This window comes from Lampetra planeri, chromosome 23 (assembly GCF_965212315.1).
Source record: "Lampetra planeri chromosome 23, kcLamPlan1.2.h2, whole genome shotgun sequence".
Classification (NCBI taxonomy): Eukaryota; Metazoa; Chordata; class Hyperoartia; order Petromyzontiformes; family Petromyzontidae; genus Lampetra; species Lampetra planeri.
Window position 1 is genome coordinate 10764889 of NC_136129.1, and position 21424 is coordinate 10786312.

The following is a 21424-nucleotide window of genomic DNA, read 5'->3' on the forward strand; positions in this document are numbered from 1 at the left end:
TATCATGTGACGTGTTTTAATTTTCCTCCAATTGCATCCTGATTGTATAATTTGACATCACGTCATGCGGTGAAGTATCCATTTAAATCTCTGGCAGTGCTGCGCAACTTCCGTGTTCGAGAATGGCCCACGGAGGAAGCTGTCATCACAGGGCTACCTTCAAGCAATCTCCGTTCAACACTCGAAGGGGCAGCACTTTTTCACCCAATTACACCACTCAGTAAAATGGCCATCACACGACAGTCAAACCAGTTGAAACTTAGCCGAATTAGGCACAGAAACGAATTTAATGTTGACGGTTTTATTATGCAATCATTGGCGACCAGGCCGAGACCATCAACTTTCTGGCTTCGAACCCAGAATCTCGAGCGGAGCATTCTGACCTCTCAGCCGCGAAGTCACCTCAAGGGAGGGGATTTTTATTGTACAGTAGGTAAGAACCGCCGATCAATATTGACCCACGTGAATGTCTTTTTTAAGCAGACTATTCAAAAAATGGGTGTGAAAGCAACACAATGCACTGAATATGCCACTTGAAATAACACATACAGTTTGGTGGCATTTAAAAAAAAAACTAGTCGGCAGCAACTCAGCCATGTGCATCTCTTTTATCATAAACGTTTAATTATAAAAATGTTCTACCTTCTTAAATATCCCAGCGAACTGCTTTATAAACCTAGCATGCATCAATGCACGTAACTTACTTTCAGTCAAATCCAACGCGTTACTCAACAAGAGGGGTGGGAAGCGGGAAACGTTACACACACAATAACAAACATTTAACAGCTTTATTTAGATGCCACAATCCATGCAGAGTTGGGGTTTCGGGTGTTATATGCGCTCATATTGGAACCGCTGTGTTCTGCAAGCACCGCCCTGGGACGCATGCACTTTAAGTTGAGACAAACAAAAACGTGCAACAATGACTCACCTATCTCTCTTTTCCTTTCATTCGTGGTAGAATTGTGAAAAAATTCAGTCATGATGTTTTCCAGAGCCCGTAAGGACGACTCGTCGGACGCCTGAAAGAGAGACACGGTAATACACACGATGTCATGTATGCTTGCACTGACATTTGCAACACACGTGCGCAAGCACCAACACCAGCGAACATGAGAACAAGCAAAGGCCATTCAGCCTATAATACATACTCGTGTGACTGGATGATGCTGCTGGACCCACGCACAGCGTTTACTCACAGTCAGCAACCTGCCATTCACCGTGCACAAAGACACGAACGCATGCCTGCAATTCGGTCAGATTCAGTTAATGCCTAATATAAGCACAATGTTATTGCCTTAATCTGCGCTATAGCACCATATCTAGTGAGTCGAATAAGGTGTTATACTGCCTTGCAATCTGTATGTTGAGCTACATAGCCATTATTAGGTAATGTTTTCTGGCAACAGGTCGAGGGATCAGCACGTGTAATCTGCCCGTAAATAATTTCCTTCATTCAAAGCAGTTACGTAAATTATCCTTAGCCAAGCAGAATACGTAAAAGCTTGCAATCACTCGGACAAACAATTCGGTATAACTGAACGTTTCTACATGCGTACATGTGCGTGTACAGCCCTTTTGTGAGTTATTTGACAATACATGACCACGCTGCTTAGAGCGGGCTGGTCTCGTCAGTGCGCATAGACGTATGGAGCATAGTACAGGACAACAATGTGTTCGCCGCATTTCCCTTTGCTGTATGTTGAACTTCTTTCACACTGTACGTAGCCCACCGTGCTAATCGGATGTGCTGACAACATAGCCCCTACAGCTGCCTACAACAACGAACATACAGTATATGCAAAGCCGTCACCCACCAGGGAACTATCTGGGCTCAAACCTGCTTCACTTCCGAGATTGACAAAATCAGGCAAATTCTGGATAATTTGGTCATATGAAATAACACGTTAACAAAATAAATATTTAGCACATGAGTTTCATTACTGGAGCTAATACTTGTTTAAAACACTCATTCTAACGTAAAAGAGACAAACTGCTATACGTTGGATGAGAGCCTGACTGGTATGAACACGTAGGTTCATACACTTAGTCACAGCTCGGATGAGGCTTGGCTCGTGTGAGCCGGCTCGAAGCGTGGTCCCAGGATTTCCGTGAGCCGAGCCTGGGCCAAGCCGTGAGCGAGCCGCTCAGGCGTCTTGAGAAGCAGGCGAGCAGCGTTAGAGGCCGAACCGTGACTAAGAATACGGCCCTGAAGGGATATCAGTAAAATTAGAGGTCCTGAAATAAGGGCCCTCATTAACGCATTCCTGGCAAATGCGTGCGGTGATTTTTCAACGTTATATGCAACAGCCTGTTACACACACTTCACTGAGAATGTGCAATATGCTTCATTGGATGTACATTATTACTTTAGTTTAAATGACGTTTCTAGTGATGCTACGACCCCATGAAATTTTCAACGTCGTCCAAAAAACTGCATCAGCAACAAAACCCAACCCCCATCCAACAGACAGCACCAAGTCTTTACACAAGCCCAGCCAGGAGGAATGGCACTGTCAGTGTTGCCCCAGGAGTACGAATTAACAAACACCTCCGATTAGCACGCATGGTTACGTACGGTGCGAAAGAAGTTCAACATACAAAACAATACACGGTTAAGGGCGCTCGCTATGCTCTCGACTTCATTAATGAAGTATCCGTGACTACTCTGCCACTGCCTCAAACACGAACCTGCTTCATGTTGCCGTTACTAAGCGTAGCAGATTTGCAAATTATGTACTTACGCCGTCGTTTTAAACGACGATTAACCACGATTACTGTAAATATATTTAGAGAAAATCACCGCTGGATTGCGATTCTTTTACAGGAGGGGGCTGAAGTGGAATGGTTGGCAAATTCCTTTCAAAGGAGTGTTTTCTCAGCTCCTCGTACTGTGTAGTATGTTCGTGCACTCCAGTATCTGTATAGCGCTGCACGGAATGCGATGTAGTGTATGCATATAAAACACGGCCGTGTATAGTTTGTGTGCACTATGTGTATCCAATTTAGCATGTCATATAATGAGTCGATGGGTGTGTGTATACGTCGATGTATGTGTGTGTGTGTCCATGTGTGTGTAAGTCGATGTGTGTGTAAGTCGATGTGTGTGTAAGTCCATGTGTGTTAGTCCATGTGTGTGTAAGTCCATGTGTGTGTGTAAGTCCATGTGTGTGTGTGTGAGTCCATGTGTGTGTGTGTGAGTCCATGTGTTTGTGTGTGTGGGTCCATGTCTGTAAGTCGATGTGTTTGTGTGTGTGGGTCCATGTCTGAAAGTCGATGTGTGTGTGAGTCGATGTGTTTGTGTGTGTGAGTCCATGTCTGTAAGTCGGTGTGTGTGTGAGTCGATGTGTTTGTGTGTGAGTCCGTGTCTGTAAGTCGTTGTGTATGTGTGAGTCGATGTGTTTGTGTGTGTTGTACCATGTCTGTAAGTCGGTGTGTGTGTGAGTCGATGTGTTTGTGTGTGGGTCCATGTCTGTAAGTCGATGTGTGTCTTTCGCCCGGGCAACGGGCGAAAGACACTTCCCGCTAGTGTCATATAATGTAACGTGTATACGTAAAATGTAACATTAAAATGAGTGCTAACGTACACGATATAACGGTAGTGAGCCGTGGCTCGCAATCGTAAGGGTTGGGAGCTCAAATCCTGGTCGACTCAACCCATCATTCCTTCGGGGTCGATAAAATTCAAATATGTGGCCAAGTCAACAGTCCATGGACCTGTCCATAGACTCGCCCCCACCGCAATGCTCATTTGAGCAGGAAATCACTTAGACCTTGACCTGACACAGTATAACGCACGACAGTCCAAAGTAAATCAACAACACCACCACCACCACAGCAGCATCATCACACAAATTAGAGACACAGGAGAGGGGCGGACACAACTCGAGGCTGCCGAGGGGCTTGTAGGCCTCGCGGGCGAGCGGGCGGCACTCACCATTCTCAAGCGCCTTCCTCGCTCCCTCTACCGCCGCCTCCAGACCCCGCTGCTCATCCCTGCGCGACAAACACCTCGCGGGAAACCTTTTATTTCGCTTTAAGGGGAAATTAAAAGCGAGAGCTCAATCGGGGCGCCGTGAGGGGCTCAAGGGGGAAGGCGACGGGAGCAGGCAGCCTTAATGGAGGCGGCGGCCGCGCCTGCCGAGAGCACACGCAGCTGGGGCACCGCGATCACAGCGAAACCTTCAGCTTCGCGAGAGACTAAACTTGGCCGGATGTCGCCCCGAATCTCCCCCCCCCTGCCCCGCAGTGCCGAGGCCGCTATAGAGGCAAGGCCGTTAGCCGCTGCTGCCGCTGTACCCGCGCCGTACGCTCCGAGGGGCGAGCGGGGACCACTCCCACAGCCAGGCTCCTCTCACGCTCGCACAGATGGGAGCGGCCAGGCCCCGGCGTACGCCGTGGCGTCACACAATACGCGGTGACGTCACACAATACGTGGTGGCGTCACGCCCGTGCGTGGCGACGCCAGCGAGTTAACGGAAGCGTGCGCGTTCTGACGTCACGCCCTTGCCGTCGGTGTCGGATAGCGGGGTGCGCGATGACGTCAGAGACAAATGCCCTAAAGCGGAGTTGCGGGGTGGATGACGCAATTAAAGAGAGGGGGGGTGACCTCAGATGTTGACGTCATCATGTCGCGACTTCTGGACTGCGAGGGGGGTGCCCCATTGGCTGTGGGGGTTTCCCTCCTCCCTGTTGACTGCGTCCACCGTGAAGCCGCGTGACTCGTGTCCCATCCCATGCTCGCTTGTGAGGAGTTAAGCATCGGGCGATGGCCCTAGACAGTAGTTCATGACGAATGTGTTGAGTGTTTTTGTATATTCGTGCTCATGCACTCCTGCCAACTCGCTATAGCCAAACAATGCTGTTACAAAAACACACGCGCGCGAACTTGTCACAGCTGTCCCTATCTGTGTGGGAGGTGCCGTAATTTCACATTAACATAATTTCAGTCGCGGATTCGTCTATCCAGTTAGGCAGTTACAGCGCACTCCCGCCAGCAGGTCATTGCAGGGCTGCGCCTTCACTATCCCCACATAAGATGGCCGCCGTAGCTTCACGTGGGTGACGCGCGGGGGCTCATGGGGCCCACTTAGCGGGGGGCGGGGGTCGGGGGGGAGGAGGCCGCGCTTCCACTTGAAGATGGCGGCAGTGCACAAGGCGGCGAGCGTCGCGGTCAAGGCCGTGAAGCCCATCCTGTCCCGGGACGTGGACGAGGCCAAGCGCAGGGCCCGGGACCTTTACAGGGCGTGGTACAGGCAGGCGCCCGTCGCCGGTGAGTAACGGAGTGCGCTGCTGGGGCCAGCGATGGGAACGACCGGGCCCAGGTCTAAGGTCACCCTGGTCCATAATAAGCAGCTCTCTCTCACCTTGTCCCCGCGTCCCCCGTCTCGTTTATGAAGCAGCTCCTATACCTCGCCTCCCCGCGCCCCTTGTCCCTTACTTTCAGTTCTCATGTCTCCTGCGCCTTTAAGCAAAACCCCCGTATTGTGTATGTCCGTGCCTCTCTTATGTCGGGATTCCCATATCTCATGTCTCTGTTATGGCAAGTGCCTCAATCCCCTGTTTGACGCATGCTTTTGAGGTTTTGCTTATAGCCACTCATGCCTGGTCCGTGATGCATGATACAGGAGCAGCAGTGGCTGGGGTAAGTTGTCCGAGTGGACGGAGGCGCCTAAATAGCCCATTGGCCAGAGCTGAATTTGGTACAGTACCACTCGCTACTAGAGGCTGGCCAATGTTTAATGGTACCGGGTTTTATTTATAGACTAAATGTGATATCTCCACATTTGAAAGAGTTGCCACTTTAATTGAGAACGTACAAAATTGTTACCGTTAACATTTTGCCACATCAAGTGTTGCCAATAGGTGAGATGCGGCGTGGTTCCATGAATCATAAGTTGTAGGTGTCATGGCCTGCGGGTGTCATATCTGGAGGTATTAGGATGGCCACGGTGAATCTGGTGTCGAATTCTATTAATTTCTGGTTCCCGGCGGAATGTTTCGTGCGGTTGGGACTACGCGTAATTCCGCGTCCTCACATGTCCCCCGTGTAGTCCTCAGACTTGGGGCAAGTGTCGTTAGCAAGCAGCACCGATGGAGGCCAGCACGGCACACGAGGGGGTGGGTGGCCAGCTCCACGCCCGGTACTCATTTGAGGCGGAGTCGACTTTGGGGAGGTTTTGCGAACGTTTTCTGTACTCAGGCCCGTGGTGCGATGGGCCAATGTGGGTCTGACAATGCACTCAAATGGTATGCCACTGAGCGTATAGGATTTGTGGACATTAGCGGATAGCTCTCAGTATTAATGTTTGCTGCTCTAAACCTGCACATCTCAATTATTTCTTTGCAAATATTTTCATCCACAAATACACCCCAATTTTTTTTATCGGATCATCAACAATGCAGAGACATCTTAATTGGTAAATTTCGAAAGCTGGAGCTTGGGCTATATATATCTGGAGTTCAGAAATGCTGTATTTAAATTAAATGTTACGTACTAAATCTTACATTCATATTCCCCACAGTGCATTGTTTCCAGCTGGACATCACCACAAAGCAAGCAAGAGATAAAGTGCGCGAGATGTTCAACAAAAATGCACTCGTGTCCGACCCACGAGTCATTGACATGCTGGTCATCAAGGTATATGTTCACACCCCTCATTATACTGTTGAGCTTATTTCGCACCATTAGAATAGGTGTAATTAGCGATGGGACAATCACTCTCCTTCATCTTGCCTAAAATAAAACCCTTGGTTAACCATTTTTTTCCAACGTGTGCAGTTGTATGAATGCTGAGGATGTTACTCGGCTTGTAATATTCAAACAAGATTGGTTGCACAGGTTAAAACCGGGACATGTTATCATTCTTAGTTTTTTCCCCAACCATTTGTATATGCAGGTAACACTTCGTTTGTCTGCTCTCCTTAAAAACACACATTGAACTTTAACTATTGAAATTGTTTTGCATGTTTCATGGATGTTCAGACCCGACCAGCAGCTCTCTGAATGCTGTGTTTGCGTTCCCCCCCCCCCACACCTTAGGGAAAGATGGAGTTGGATGAGACCATCAATGTGTGGAAGCAGAGGACACACATTATGCGATACTTCAAAGAGTCTGAGAAACCTCGACCCACTGACTTTTTGTCCAAGTTCCTTGCGGGACACAACCCTTGACAGCAAGATGCCACCTTTAACACAAGAGCTAAGAGACCCGTGCACAGTACGGGCCGTGGATATGATTTGAGAAGCAACATTAAACGTTATGTGATTAGCAAGGATGAGCCATCACGAATGTTACAAAGTGCTAATGTATCTGATATGGCCCATACATTCACAAGTTAATTTGTTCATGCAAGACATTCAGTATATGTTATAAGTCTGCCTGTAAGATATAACCACTGTACTTGTTATTTTTGAAATGAAGGTAAAAACACTCGTTTTTTTCCTGAAATAAGCAATACATTATAAATTTAAATTGGTGTTTCTAGGCTGGTAATAAAAAAATACTACACCAACATGCAACATTTTTACTATTTACTCATTCTAAACTTCAGTTTGAATATCTTGAGCACTTTGTGATAACTGTTATGACTAACACTTGTTACCTGTTAATAGCATGCCATACACTGGGTTAATGTATGTTGCAAAACCTTCCGGCATTGTGTCGTTGTGGATATAATGCTAAGCATCAATAAAACTCTGAAAATAATTTATTTTTTTATTGCAGTGTATACCTTAGCCAAGGTGCTATGGTCCTTATTACCGACCATGGTGCCAATGACACCATTAACCATGATTGACTGGGCATTTGCGATCAAAGGCTTGTGAAAAATGTATAATACCCAAGTCCTAAGCAATTAAAATACAGATAAAAGGCAATGAAACTTAAAATTTGATTTATTGCTTTTCCTTTATGTACATCCATTAGGCTTGGTCACATAATAAATATACTTGGGATGCAGTACATTTTTGTAAGTGTAATTGGACACTGAAAGGATTCAATTTATTTTCCATTGCCCATTACAATGATTGTCTGGTTGACAGTAACAATGTTAACATTCCAGAGTGGTAATGCAAAACTATGGCATTTTTAGTTGCAGCCTAAAAACAAGTCAGACGAATGTAGAGTGACAGTGTATGATGCTCCCAATCTCCAGGTTTTAGATTAAGTGGACATCGCAAACATTGGGCTACAGCAAGATGTAAAGTAGATAACAAGATACAACCAGCGGCTCATATCCAGAGGGGAAGAAAACAACACTTCTGTGATATACACTTACCAATTATTCTATACGATGAATTAGGCATGTATTTTCACCCCGAAGCTTACCAATTTGTGTAATAGAGTTCGGTACATTTTAACAAATCAGCTTCATAGCAAGCAGTACTCGTCATGCACAATGTGGAACGGGAATTTAACCGAGCTGCACATCCTATTGGAATGAAAATCTGTTTGCAATGTATATGTGGACATTTTTATAATTATGTAATTGGTTTGAGCCACAGCTTCTTCAGTCCTATGAAGATTGTTGCCATATAGAATATCTCACTAAGTGTTTCACACCATTTGTGTACGGAGCAAGACCGCAATGTATTTGAGCTCAAGGTGGCAGCATTGCACAAGAGCTTCCCATAGACCAGCCACTGGTGGAGAACATGCAGAAAACACAACACATCGTGAAACCATCCTGTCATTCATGCAGGTACGAGTAAGGCCATCAGGAGGTTCCACTTGTGAAGACATTCGATGCCAAATTTGCACTGCCCTAAAAGAAAAAAACAAGGATTGAGATGTCAGTTGCCAGCTTTGTAATTAGTATTAACAAAAATAAAACCAGAATGTTGATGCAAACTAAATAAGCATGTACACACGGTGTCTAAACAATACTACATATATCAGTGAAACTGCTAAAAGGTGTTGATAATGGGCTAGAGGTTTAAGAGTGTAGTTATTGTGCATACGTTAATCATCGTCGTCGTCATCGTCTGGCACAAATATGTCGTGTTCTTCCAGCAGCTCGGCTCCTTTCTTGCTCGCGATGGCTCCGAGGATAAGAAATGGGATAACCACCGTGAACACCTTTGTCAGTCCCAGTGAGATCTGGCAGCCAACCACAGGAGAGACAAAGCACACACACAAACGTCACCTTGTGCGAATCGATAAAGTTTGATTATTATCGTTAATACAGTAATGATGATTGTGATCCTGCTGATGTAAGAATATTTGTTGCTGCTGAAGATGCCGATGATGTGGCCGAATCGACCGTGGTAGCATTTGCAGCATTCACAAAGTCGCATTTGTAGGAATCTCCTGTATTGCACACTTAGCTATTTAGCAATAGGTTTTACCCTTTCTGGCATAAAACAGGTGTTGAGATGTTAAAACACCAAACAGAATCATTTTTCAAGGAATCCTGTCTGCAATAACCACACGTACTTGTGGTGAACATGCAAACAGACAGCTTTCAAAGACAATGCATATATTTATCAGAGCATGTTTTTTGTTTGCATGTTCACCACAAGTTGGTGTAGTCAATGCAGACAGGATTCCTTAAAAAGGGGTTCTGTTTGGTGTTTTAACATCTTAACACCCGTTTTATTACGTTTTATTGCCAGCAAGGGTAACACCTATTGTAGTTTGACACTGCCAAGAAAGGTGTCCCACGTTGTAGCTGCACCGAGCCATCACCGCAGCTGTGAATACAGAATTCTGGTGCAGTGCTGCGACCCACCGGAGGCGGCCCCCACTGCGCTCAAAGCGGAGCTAATTGTCTCTTTCTCCCGACCAGTCCTGCACAGCGTTGAATGCAATAAATACAAATGTGAATGCACTACCGTTTGCTCGTGTTGTGTACATATATCCTAAACAACGATTAGATTACAATAATGTGATAATCATGTCACCCCTACCTCTTTACTTCGCATTGATTAATAATAAACAAAACACGACCAATGCCCTGGATAATGTATTCTATAAAATGGACACCACACACCCTTCTGGTTAATCACCGTAAGTACACCAACACGACACCCTCGTCACCGTGAAACAATGTATTGATGTCACATCTCTTTGACCGCATCTCGGCGAAGACATTGTTCTTGAGAATTTGACTCCGCACTTTGATGTGAATTGCCCTTAATCAAACATTAATAGTGGGGTTAGGCAACATAATAAAAATGTGAATTATTAATCGCGACCTTACGCGTCAAGTTTGACAGCCATATTATACCTAACCCCATCGCGTCGCTATCCGGTGTCACTTTAACGCCTCGTAAACAAACCACGTCGATTGCAATGCTTTTGGAAATCCTCTACTCCGTTTACTCGCCGTAAACAAAGCAACCGGAGAGCACAAAACAAAATCAACAGTAGGAAGAGGACCCCACGACTACCAACTCCCCTCCCTCCCACACCGCCGCCACCTTCTCCGGCTTGGGCAGAATGGCTCCCGTGGTCGTCTCCGCGAGGCCCCTGGCCGTGATCGCCGCGCCGCCGGCGCAGCGTGGCGAGGCGGAAACCACCCGCTTGAGGAAGCCGGAGCGACTGGTCGCGAACGCGCCCGCTGTCGCCCCGGCCCGGGCCGTCACACGGAGCCCGAGCGCCGCGCTCAGAGACGCTACTGCCGCTGCCGCCGCCATCGCCTCCTCCTGCTGCTGCTGCTCCTCCACACGAAACCTAAGAATCGCGCACCCTCCACTTTACATTTCCCAATGCGCATCAGCGCGCGGCCGCCCCCGATTGGTCTTCGACGCGACTCGCCGCCAGTGACCGGCGACCAATCGGAGCCCGCGACACGGACGCCGGGCGGCTTATGCGGTGTGGGAAATCCAATACGGGGAATCCCGGAAGTTGAGATGTATCGCCGTTCGCTGCGTGCGAAAGCGCCGATTATAAGACGCAGCTACGCAGCTCTCTCGCGTTACACCATGAGGGCGAGCAGCCCCGTGTTCCCCGAACAATGCCAGCTATCCGAATGATACGACGCACTCCCCCCCCGTCTAATTTCAAGTGAAAGTAGGGGCTGCGTCTTATAATCCGATCTGTGTTCTTGTATTAGTCCGGATTATAAGACGCACCGCCCCCACCCCCTACAATTTAAATCAAAGGCTGCGAGGGGCTGCGTCTTATAATCCGGTGGGTACGCAGCCAGATTTGTCGAACCAGCAGCGTTGACACTGCCACACGTCGGGGGGGGTGCCGTCACCCGAGGGTTGCGGCCCCCCGGGGTGCGCCGAGTCGGCGGGCTGCGTCACCCCCGTCCGCCCGTGGCGCGGCAGCTGCATGGGCAGCGGCGTGCACCCACTAATACACGAATAGCAGCAAACTTACATATATAACAGGTGACGTTTCGGGCAATGGCCCTTCACAGCACAGGCGCGCTTTCAGACGCGCTTCTGCGGCCGTCTGGAACGCTCTTCCGATATTAGGAAGCCGCTGGAGCTATGCACTTTTACATCTAGAGTGAAAACGAATTTCTTTAGAACTGCTTGTCGTGTTTAGGTTATCATTTTCCCTTCACCTCCTATTAGCGCGGTTGGCTACGTACGGTGCTAAAGAAATGTACGCTTTAACAAGTGCCAGGCCAGGATGGTAGAGACTGCCTCTGGCTTCTTTGCGCCATTATTGACGATTATGCCGAGTTTGTAACACGAAGTGTTGCACTGCTCTGGACAAGATCCCGATGCATTCCTCACCTCGTGTCATGCGTCAAACGCCAATAGCGCAATCGCGCTGAGACATCTTGGGAAGCCAAAGGTGAAAGCTTTAAAAAACATACAAAGATCCCCCATATAGCCTTAATAGACTATTGGGGCAAGTGCTGTTAGCGAGCACCTATTAAGGCGTGGGTGCAGAATATCAACACTTTCACTCAATTCCACCAACAGGGATTTGTGCAGTGAAGTGTGTAACGTGGGGTCGATTGGTGTGCATCTGGTCATTAGTACAAATGCACGAATGTTGCTCAGAACACTTTTAAATAAAGAGTTGCGGCGTCACACCTCTCTGTGGAGTCACTCGACCCTCAAGAGGAGGGCAGAACACCACGCAGAGAGTAGCCCCACGCGTCGCCTCCAAACTCGACTATTATTAACCCGTCTGTCCCCTCGTTACGATCACGGGAGGAGATGGGTAGGGCGAGCCGGTTACACGTGCATCTTACAGTATATATTTTTTTAAGATTTCACCTTTGCAGGCCTATTAAAATCCAAAATGCGTCACATCCCAAATTGATCTGGGTGGTCAACCAAGTTGAAATGCGTACAAGCTACAATGTCACCATGGCTCAATGTACACACTTGTCCAGACCAATAAAGTGAGTGGTGTGTTCAAAGTTACACCAGAGCCTTCACGTACCTGAGCGATACTGCAGAGGTCACGTCCAGGGGAGTATTTGCACAGATGCTACTTGGCCATGTGGCACGTGTTGTTTTTTCCAGCACTTTTGCAAATAAGCTGCATTACACCCCCAAACTCGGAACCGTATCCTTAACCCCAAACTTCAGCTTTGCCCTTATCCGGGTACACACAACACATTTAACATACTACTTATGGCATGACCATGGTCAAGGAGTTAAACATAATAGTTTATATCCTAAGCTATTGACAGTGCACCAGTGTTGGTATATCCAAGATTGACTGCCTTCAAATGCACTTTTCCACACAACGCTTTCGAATATACAAATAGAACATTTGTATTTGCTTGAATACATTTGCACTGAATGGGAAAGTGGACGCTCACATCCTCTGATGTTGCCGCTGTAGTGTGGAACTCGCCCCCCCACCCACCCGCAATTAGTGACGTTAATTCCCTGCTGCTGAACAAGCCCAGGCACCAAGACGTCTTTTTCCCACACCAAAAAAAACTCTAAACTGTTGTATGAGCTTAGGTGCTGTCACTTATATAATACTCGTCATCGCTTGTGTTGTAATCGAAGCGTCGTAGTTTGTATTTTATTTACTTTTTTCTATCTACGTGACTTTACCGAAAGAGCCAAAGAATACTGTTGGCCTGTTACTGTTAACATTTGTATGGGTAACTTTTACCATCTTGGTGATCCCTTCGCCCCTTTCCTCCCCTGGGAGTGTTTTTTTATTCTTCTTCAACCCCTCCTCCTCCCCTGCACGACGACACTGTGCCGCACTCATGGGCAATGCACGGCACACAACACGCCTCATGGCGGATCGCCTCACTTTATGGCTGTCACTGGAGGACATAGAGATCCCCCCTAAACTCCCTGAGTCAGGACTCGCTACGCAGTCCACCATAGAAACTGCAGGTCAAGCACGAAAGCCATTGCACTCGACGGGGAGAAGGCTTTCGATTTGGTACAGTGGGGGTTTTACTGTTAGAACCTCCTGGTTACACCAGCCCACAGGGGATTATTGTATCCGTCCGTCCGTCGTGAATCCAAAAATTGGAGGGGTGGGGCTGGGTGGAGAGGGGAGGGTGGGGAGGGGCTGGGTGGGGAGGGGAGGGTGGGGAGGGGGTGGGAGGGGTGGGGCTGGTTGGGGAGGGTCTGGTCACCCCGTGGTGCCCTTATAAAACTCAACGTTTAACCTACTCACGCCGACTTGTGCCCGCCCTCACAGTCGGCCATATTTGCGGAATACACCACGCCGCCGTTGACCCTGGCCATTGACCGAGCAACCTAACGTTCCTACCAGCTCCCTCCGCAGGAATGTGTATTTTTGGCACCATGCAGAGTCTAGCCTCCCCCCCTCCCCGGTTCATCTACATGTGCAGACTCCTTTATGATCATCTGACTGCGATAGGTACTACTAATGGGTTTGTCTCAGAAGTTCCCCCTCACTAGAGGCACGAGACAGAGATGCCCCCTATCCTGCCCCCCCCCCCCCCTCTTTGCAATTGAGCCTCTGGCAGCCAGGATACGAAGTAGCCAGGAGGTATTAGGTATTCATATTAGGTATATGCTACGGGCAAGTCGAAAAATAAAGTCAATTTATACACCGATCTGCTTACTATCACAAAATGGACACCTCAATACCTGCCCTCCCGAAGCTTATTGTGGAGTACGGTGCAATCTCAGGCTATAGACTCAACATTCCAAAGTCAGAAATCACGCCTCTGTACCCGATTTCGGGAACACCTCTGCCCAACGTCTCCCACTTCAGGTTGTGCCCCTCCCAAATCAGGTATCTGGGGGTGAATATTACTTCCAACCTAGCGGACCTCTTCAAACAGAACTCCCCCCCCCCCCCCTTCTTCTGGAGATTGAGGCCTCTCTAGCCGTTTCGGACAATATCCCACTATCACTCCCCAATCGGGTCCACTTGGTCAAAATGATGACCCTTCCGAAGGCCCTCTACCATCTCAGGATGATTCTGACAGATACCTCAGACATTCTTAAGTAAGCTCCACTCCCTCGTATCCTGCTTTGTCTGGGGACACAAGGTGGCCAAGATCGACAACCATACATTAACTCAGGGGAATAAATGCGGCGGGCTGGCGCTACCTGATTTTGCGAAGTACTACTTATCGGGAGGCCTCCTTATGGTCAAGCATTGGCTCAACAAGAAGAGACGGCTCCTGAAAGAAGTGGGAAGAGGCATCATTATCCCCCTGGAGCCTTGAGGCAATAGTCCACTTGCACCCTAGAGATAAGCCCTCGGATTTCAAACCACTATCCTCAGTCAACACAACCCGTTGGACCCTGAGAAATAAACTGATCCATATCACCTTTGGCCTCCAGCGACTCTCCCCTATGTGGGATTATTGGGGGCAAGGGTGTCAGCTGGCCGGCTTGGAAAAGAGTGGGAATCAGGAGGGTGGGTGATCTCTCGTCTGACTAAAGGGGGATGGGCACTCTCCAAAAACATTAGAAAGCGATGACATCCCTAACAGCGATTTTTTTTTCAAATTTCTCCAGATCAGGGATTCGATTAACAAGGCAAGGGGTGTTGACCTCCAAAAGATCCCCTCCCCGATATGGGTATGGCTGACGGAGGAGAGGACATACCAACTCCTACTCCTGGGCCATACCGAGGTGAGACCAAAGACCAGGGCACTTTGGGAGGGGATGCTGGGCCACCCAATCCCATCATAGTCTTGGAAACTAATTTGGCACAACCCCCGGCAAGGTCTAAGATCCCTCCCTCTCAGGACGATTCAATTTCAGTTCCTTCATGGCACATATCTCACTAACCAACGGAGGGCTAAATTCTTCCAGACCATATCCCCAAACAGGTCGAGGTGCCCCCCTGGGCACCATCCAAACATACATTCACGCCTTCTGGGACCGTCCCGCCATCAGGACATTCTTTGATATAAAATAACTGATCTGTACAACGTGATGTCTGGCACTGAGATTACGATCTAGCATTGAATCATCCCTCCTGGTCCTTCAACCCCAAAGTATCACCAGGCACCACCACACCCTTCTCCAAGCATTTTACATTTCGGTTAGAAAGACCACCCTGAGCTCCTGGAAGAATCATGGGGCCACCTCATTCACCCTCTTGCATAACGCCCTATTGGCTCTAGCAGCTTTAGAACACCCGAGTCTGAAACCGAGGAATAGGGGAAGGGGAGTTCACCCAGATTTGGGGCCCCCTAGTGAATGCCACTCCAGAAACCAGGAGTTTACTTAATTGAACTTGAAATGAGACTGACTCCACCCCCCTTTCCCCCTTCCCCGAAGAAAAGGGATTTGACGCATGTACCACATACCGCGATGGTCCTACACGTCTGCGTTGGTTGTCTGTCCGGGCTGCTTATCCCGCTATGCACCGCTTACCTGTCGAGGAAGATATACCCCCCCCCCTCCCCGTGGTTGGATCAATGAAAATAATTTACAAAAAAAATAACCAAGTTGCCCATCAATATAGCTAGTATGCATCTGTTTCGTGGACCCTATTGACATTACATGAATGAGAGTGCAAATGTCAAGGGTAAGACACACCTGAACATCGTCATGTTGTATCTAAGGGAAATATGGACACCAGCTGCCAAGGAGCACAATTTACAAGCTGCCTGTCAACGCTTACATTTTACTCATAGTGCTGAAGTATCATTTACTTTATTGTGGCTGCCACTGCCCTGAGGCGCCAGTGGGTAACGCGTCGAGCCCCTGCGAGGCCACGGCCCATGCACACACTGCGAAGGAGCGGCTCCACCCCTATTGTCCAGGCCACCAACCACCAAACTATGTCAATGACAAAAGAAAACACTCCCTAAGCCGACTCAAATGTCATCCGGAAAAACGAGGTTTGCGCAATCCCCTCGGCCACCGTGGTGGCTGTGAATAGTCAGCTGGCGAGCCCAGCCACCCCAGCTACAGAATCAGTGTTGGGTGGCAGCACGGCTACTGCAGCATAATATGGAAAAACAAGAGGAAAGGAAATCCGGGAGCTTAGTGGCAAAAAAAGACTGATGGGATACTGCAATACACTGTATTAGAACATTACACCAATCATGGAAGCCAGAAATGTATGTATGAATAACTTTCGCACCGTTACGTAGCCAACCGTGCTAATCGGAGGTGCGGGGAAGGGCAAATTAAACACAAAAGGCTGTTCTAAAGAAATTAGTTTTCAATTAGAGAAGCTGCTACATTAGAGTCAAGCCAAAGTGAGTTCCTGTCGGCCCTGATGTGGGATGTCACGGTCAGGAGGAGGCGGTAGCCTTCTCGCAGTGGCCCGGCTGCTACAGTGTTTTCGTGTTACCTTTAAAACACACAATAGCGTCATCTTTAAAAAAATGGACGTCGTTAATCCGGATCGAGGGATGCACTGCTAGGACAGCAGCCGGAGGCTATCGAGCAGCAGCCGTGGTGTCGGGAGGAGGTAAATCGTTGCCAAGGTGTGGGAGTGGCGTCCAACCGCCTTGGTCACCGGTGACATCTGGACCCTGACGCTTCCCAATGATGGACGTGGAGAAAATTCAAGCCTCAACAATTCTTTATATACAAGTAAAATAAACTTTATTTTTTTTGTTAAATTTAGCCCATTAATAATTGTACAATATTTACACATGATAACTACTTAAATCATTTTATCTAAAATGTTTACGTACGATTCAGTTTAAGACGACACATTTTCTATTCGTGGGATTCTCCGGAAACTGTCAGCATTTGCGACAGACTTGACTTTCCACGTGAAAAACCCACACCGGACATTTTCCCACAGGAAGTAAATTTTTCCAGGTGTAAAATGCGCAGCATCACCACCGCCGCCGCCAAATCGCCATGGCCTTCATCAAACACCACCATCGTGTGATACAAACACGACCTCGGATTTGCTCCATCTACCCAGCGTATACATCAGTTTGCATACAAATGAGCGCCATGACTTGGTGAAGTGCTATCAGAATCAGGGTTGGTGTCGCACCGTCCTGCATTCCTCATTAGTGTACCACACAATTAGGCAACTGCGTTTCACAAGCCCAGGCAAGTGAGGAAAATGAAGGCTGAAAAATAGTCTAGAGGCGGCTCACACTCCACACTACTGCAACGAGTGCTGGTGCATAAAGAGGTGAACGACTCGTCAATCCACTACTAGATGAAGCCCCCCCCCTCCACATCGTATTTGTTTGAGCTGCATGAAAAGCAGAAGGAATTGCACAACGAGCCGTTTGTTGGAATTCCTGTGGCAATGAAAATTAAGTGGGGGGGGGGGGGCTTAGAACATCACTGGTTCAGTATTTACAAACTTGTCCTTATCGCTTACCAGTTTCCAACTGTTATCTACTACAATACACCATAAAAGAGAACATGTACATAACCACTTTCACAATATTGATACGCCGTCGATAAGCAATTCAAACGTACAGTACTTACAAATGCCAAACAATGACTGGCACTGCAAGCTCGTGAACCACGATGCAACGGCAATCCAGAAATCTTTCAGTGTCATGCCATTTTCAATTCGTATTTTATTTATATTCTTTGGGTCTTTCGGTAAAGTCACGTAGATAGGTTCAAAGAAAAGAACAAAATGACGAAAACAGATTTTATTTGTACTATAATTTTCTAACCACAATTCATGTACACCTTAATGAGCATGTAACAATTCACCACTTCCCTCAAGTTCATGATTCAATCCAAAGTTTCTCATTTACAAAACTCCTCGTATGCGTTGCCATGCTACCCACAACTCCGAATGTCCGTGGAGACTCTGGGACGTGCAATCTTCTAAATCGGCAGCGCTATTCTCCCACGTATCCACGATTTACACCCCAAGGCTCACTGTGGAACCCCTTCCCATTATGCACGCATTTTATGTTTGTGCACTTGAGTCGTGTGGAAAATTCCGCAAATATCCACAAATCATTTTCCTCCGGGATTGTTTTTTGTAAATTCGTGGATAACAGGATCTGCAATATTATTCCCTAATTACTGTGAGATTTGCTCATAATGCACACACAACACTACTGTGCAGGACAATTGATACGTTCACACTTGTACGTGTGATAAACTTATGTTTCACCATACGTAGCCAACCGTGCTAATCGGAGGTGCGTGGATGAATCATTACACGTCGAGTAATTACCCAAGACAGCGGCAGAGTAAATCGATTGTTTGCTTCTCCGAAAGTCATAACGGGTTGTACGAGAACGGTGTAAAAGCCCATGAGACACAGTGGGTTTAGTGCACCCTTGCTTATGCAATATACAGCACTGACATATTAAAACATTTGAAATTCGAGGACCATCAACAGAAAACGGTCTTTTGGTTTTCTGGAAAGGCTCATGAACGCATGCATTAAAATACAGCATTCTGTAAACATCATTCCTTTTGGAATAACACCAGTAACAAAGCAAAAACATCTGACATTAAGATTGTCTACAGCTGTGGTTCATTTGAACGACTCTACTCTGTTGGACAATGTTAATATCAATTCACCAATTGCATTCTATCCTTAACAAAACGGTAGATTCTGACGTTAAAAAAAGCACCGAAAAAGCTCGACATCAGTCTCGATACACGCGGTGTTGTACCCCGCTGCGAGCCATTTTAACGATCAGGACAAACACCTCGTCAATGTTTCATTGCCATGCCTTATTTCACCCACCTCTGCACCAATGCCATTCATTTATCATTTAAACTCACTCGGAGGCTTCTATAACAAAGTACTATGGGTGTGCCCTACCCCACCCAGTCATTCAATTGCCTCGTCACAGTGCAGGGTGCCGAAGCAAGAATCAACGCTTCGTCCAAGTTGACTGGTTTGTGCAATTCTGTTTGCTCCATTACCCGAAATGTAACATTCGCTTGGATGCAATTTCCACAAATCTTACACGTGTAATAATTCTTATAATCGATTAATGCACGGTGAACTTAACAAACGACTTTCATTGGTTAATCGACGCTTCCATCGTCGCGCTCCTAAAAGGCCTTGCGGAATTCCAGCCAATGGCAGCTCAGCAACAAACGAACCAACATTGTTGAAGTACCTCAATTTGGCATGCGCCGCGCAACAACGCCCAGTCCCTCTAAATACATTCAGATCACAACAACACAGAACCTCGCTTCAAAATTCAACATTTTAAAGGAGCACGAAGAGACCAAAACAATTTTTTTTAAAACACTTTTGCATTCAGCAGGTACACACACATCAAGTCACTGCTTTGACCAGGCAAGAACCCGACACATTACTGGAATTTCACCCCATGTCTTAACAGTACACGATGTCACATTTATACAACCACTCGCACACATCTTATACCCTTTAGAACCAACAATACAAGCACGCGCAACATAACTTGAATAACATAACTCCTTATCCGTTAACCTATTACCCATTATCCGCTGCCATCCCGCAAATATTCCCAACGTTCTTAGATGCTTCCAATTACCCGCGATGTGTTCTAAAATGCGTGGAGTCACGTGCGAATGTACTCTTATTCTCCACGACATTTTCTCCGCAGACGGAGAGTGGCGGTACCGTTGTTTGTGGAGAGCCCCACAGGGGGATGAGGAGAGCACCCGCGACACTGGACCGCTGCGTTGCCATGCACACCGGTTTAATAATCATGTCAACATTACAAAAGTGTATTTATACAGTCCTTTGAACGAGCATAGGCTGTACTAGATTTTCCACTCATTGTACCTGGTTAAAGAAGGTGGTGGTGGTGTTCAGTGGTTGGTGTGACACATATATGGCTCTCAGTACTCCAAATAGCCGCAAAGCTGGCAGCGATTTCAATGTATACAAAATTAGATATTTGATTTATAGAACAGTGAGTTTATAGTACAGTAGTATCAAAAACCAAACCCTTGTCCGGCCATGTCTCTCCTAATCAGAACATTATACAAATTCTGCGAAGTATGGTACAATGCCTTGGCGATTGGTGCGACAAACACCTCGATCCACTCAACTCACTCCAAATTTTAAACGGCAAATGTCATTTTCACTGCATACAAAATCTGCTCGCCATAATGACTACAGCCGGATATAAGGGCACTTAAGATAATTATTTCCTCAAACGGGAACTGGTGAATAATGAATGGGTAAAATATTATTCAGCATCAATGCCACTTGGTATCAGATGGGTCACCAATGCTAGACTTTCACAGTGACAAGTTACTGGGGGTATACACTCGACATTTAATTTATCTGTTACATTTTTACTTGCTTTACTACATCATAACCAGAAGCTCGTAAGAGCGCATTAGAGGCTTACGTTACGGTATGACCTCTATCATAAAACCGTATTGTTACAAGTCGTCTGGAAGGCCGATATATACACAAATAAAAAATATGTTGTGTGTTCAGATAGAGAACAGAAGCTGACCTATTTAATGTACCGTTTACCCACAATGCTCCACTACAGCACTGCGTGAGGTTTCACACAACATTGTGATGGATCGTGTCAAGTGGATACTGTGGGACACCGCCGTTTTGCAACTCACCACATGTCTGTGTGATGGGTGGGTGCTTTGTACTTTTTTTATTTTCTCCACAGTAAATAAAAAACAATATATGAAGTGAGGTATTCCACAGGAACAAGTGTGGCCATTGCTTTGGATAGAGAATGGGGATCTACAGTTCTTGGCACAGCGGCAGCATGCCAAACCAACACCAATCCATCGCTGAACCTAGACCATTTTCCGCCGGTAAAGCTTCATGATGTCCAGGTCATTTAGCTTTTTCCATAATTTCTTCTCGAGGGATAGATCGTGGTTGACGTAAAAGACAAGCTTCTGTTTTTTGTCAAAATAATGGTCTGGAAATTTCCTGAAGTTGCTGGTAATGAAGCCATATGCAGAGACCTGCAACAAACAGAAAGTAATCAGTTAATGCCCTCTGTCAATCCCCTGCTTGGATGAAGGCCTCCCCATGCCGTGTCGCTCTTGGGAATTGTATCACCATACTTCACCAATACTGGTCAGTGCGGATTGCTCCTTTGGGGTGCTACGCAGGACTAGTTCAGATAGCACTCATCACTGATGTTAGCCGTGTTC

General features: G+C 47.1%; 4 protein-coding genes across 5 annotated transcripts in view; 1 reads left to right on the top strand and 3 right to left on the bottom strand.

The window, feature by feature from the left end:
* XPO6 (exportin 6) overlaps positions 1 to 4386 on the bottom strand; it is a 30625-nt gene extending 26239 nt beyond the window's left edge. For both annotated transcript variants that reach the window (XM_078605258.1, XM_078605257.1), the window contains exons 1-2: positions 3938 to 4386; positions 932 to 1022 (exon numbers count right to left, since the gene is read on the bottom strand). In XM_078605258.1, coding sequence (XP_078461384.1) covers positions 932 to 1022; positions 3938 to 3940 — 94 coding nt within the window. In that variant the 5' untranslated portion in view covers positions 3941 to 4386. The remainder of the gene's footprint in view (positions 1 to 931; positions 1023 to 3937) is intronic.
* A 711-nt stretch (positions 4387 to 5097) lies between these two features.
* On the top strand, positions 5098 to 7709 carry NDUFA6 (NADH:ubiquinone oxidoreductase subunit A6). The gene is made up of 3 exons (XM_078605260.1): positions 5098 to 5272; positions 6525 to 6640; positions 7043 to 7709. Exons 1-3 carry the CDS (start codon positions 5140 to 5142, stop codon positions 7172 to 7174), a joined length of 381 nt encoding a protein of 126 aa, XP_078461386.1. The 5' UTR covers positions 5098 to 5139; the 3' UTR covers positions 7175 to 7709.
* Positions 7710 to 7879: 170 nt separating this feature from the next.
* SMDT1 (single-pass membrane protein with aspartate rich tail 1) lies at positions 7880 to 10693 on the bottom strand. The gene is made up of 3 exons (XM_078605261.1): positions 10424 to 10693; positions 8963 to 9101; positions 7880 to 8766 (listed from the first exon to the last, which is right to left on the bottom strand). The coding sequence occupies exons 1-2, from the start codon at positions 10637 to 10639 to the stop codon at positions 8964 to 8966; spliced, it is 354 nt and encodes a 117-aa protein (XP_078461387.1). The 5' UTR covers positions 10640 to 10693; the 3' UTR covers positions 7880 to 8766; position 8963.
* A 6226-nt stretch (positions 10694 to 16919) lies between these two features.
* Positions 16920 to 21424, bottom strand: part of LOC144726491 (alpha-N-acetylgalactosaminide alpha-2,6-sialyltransferase 2-like) — a 31114-nt gene continuing 26609 nt past the window's right edge. Inside the window, exon 9 of the mRNA XM_078605262.1 lies at positions 16920 to 21232. Within this exon, the coding sequence (XP_078461388.1) occupies positions 21059 to 21232 (174 nt within the window). The 3' untranslated portion in view covers positions 16920 to 21058. The remainder of the gene's footprint in view (positions 21233 to 21424) is intronic.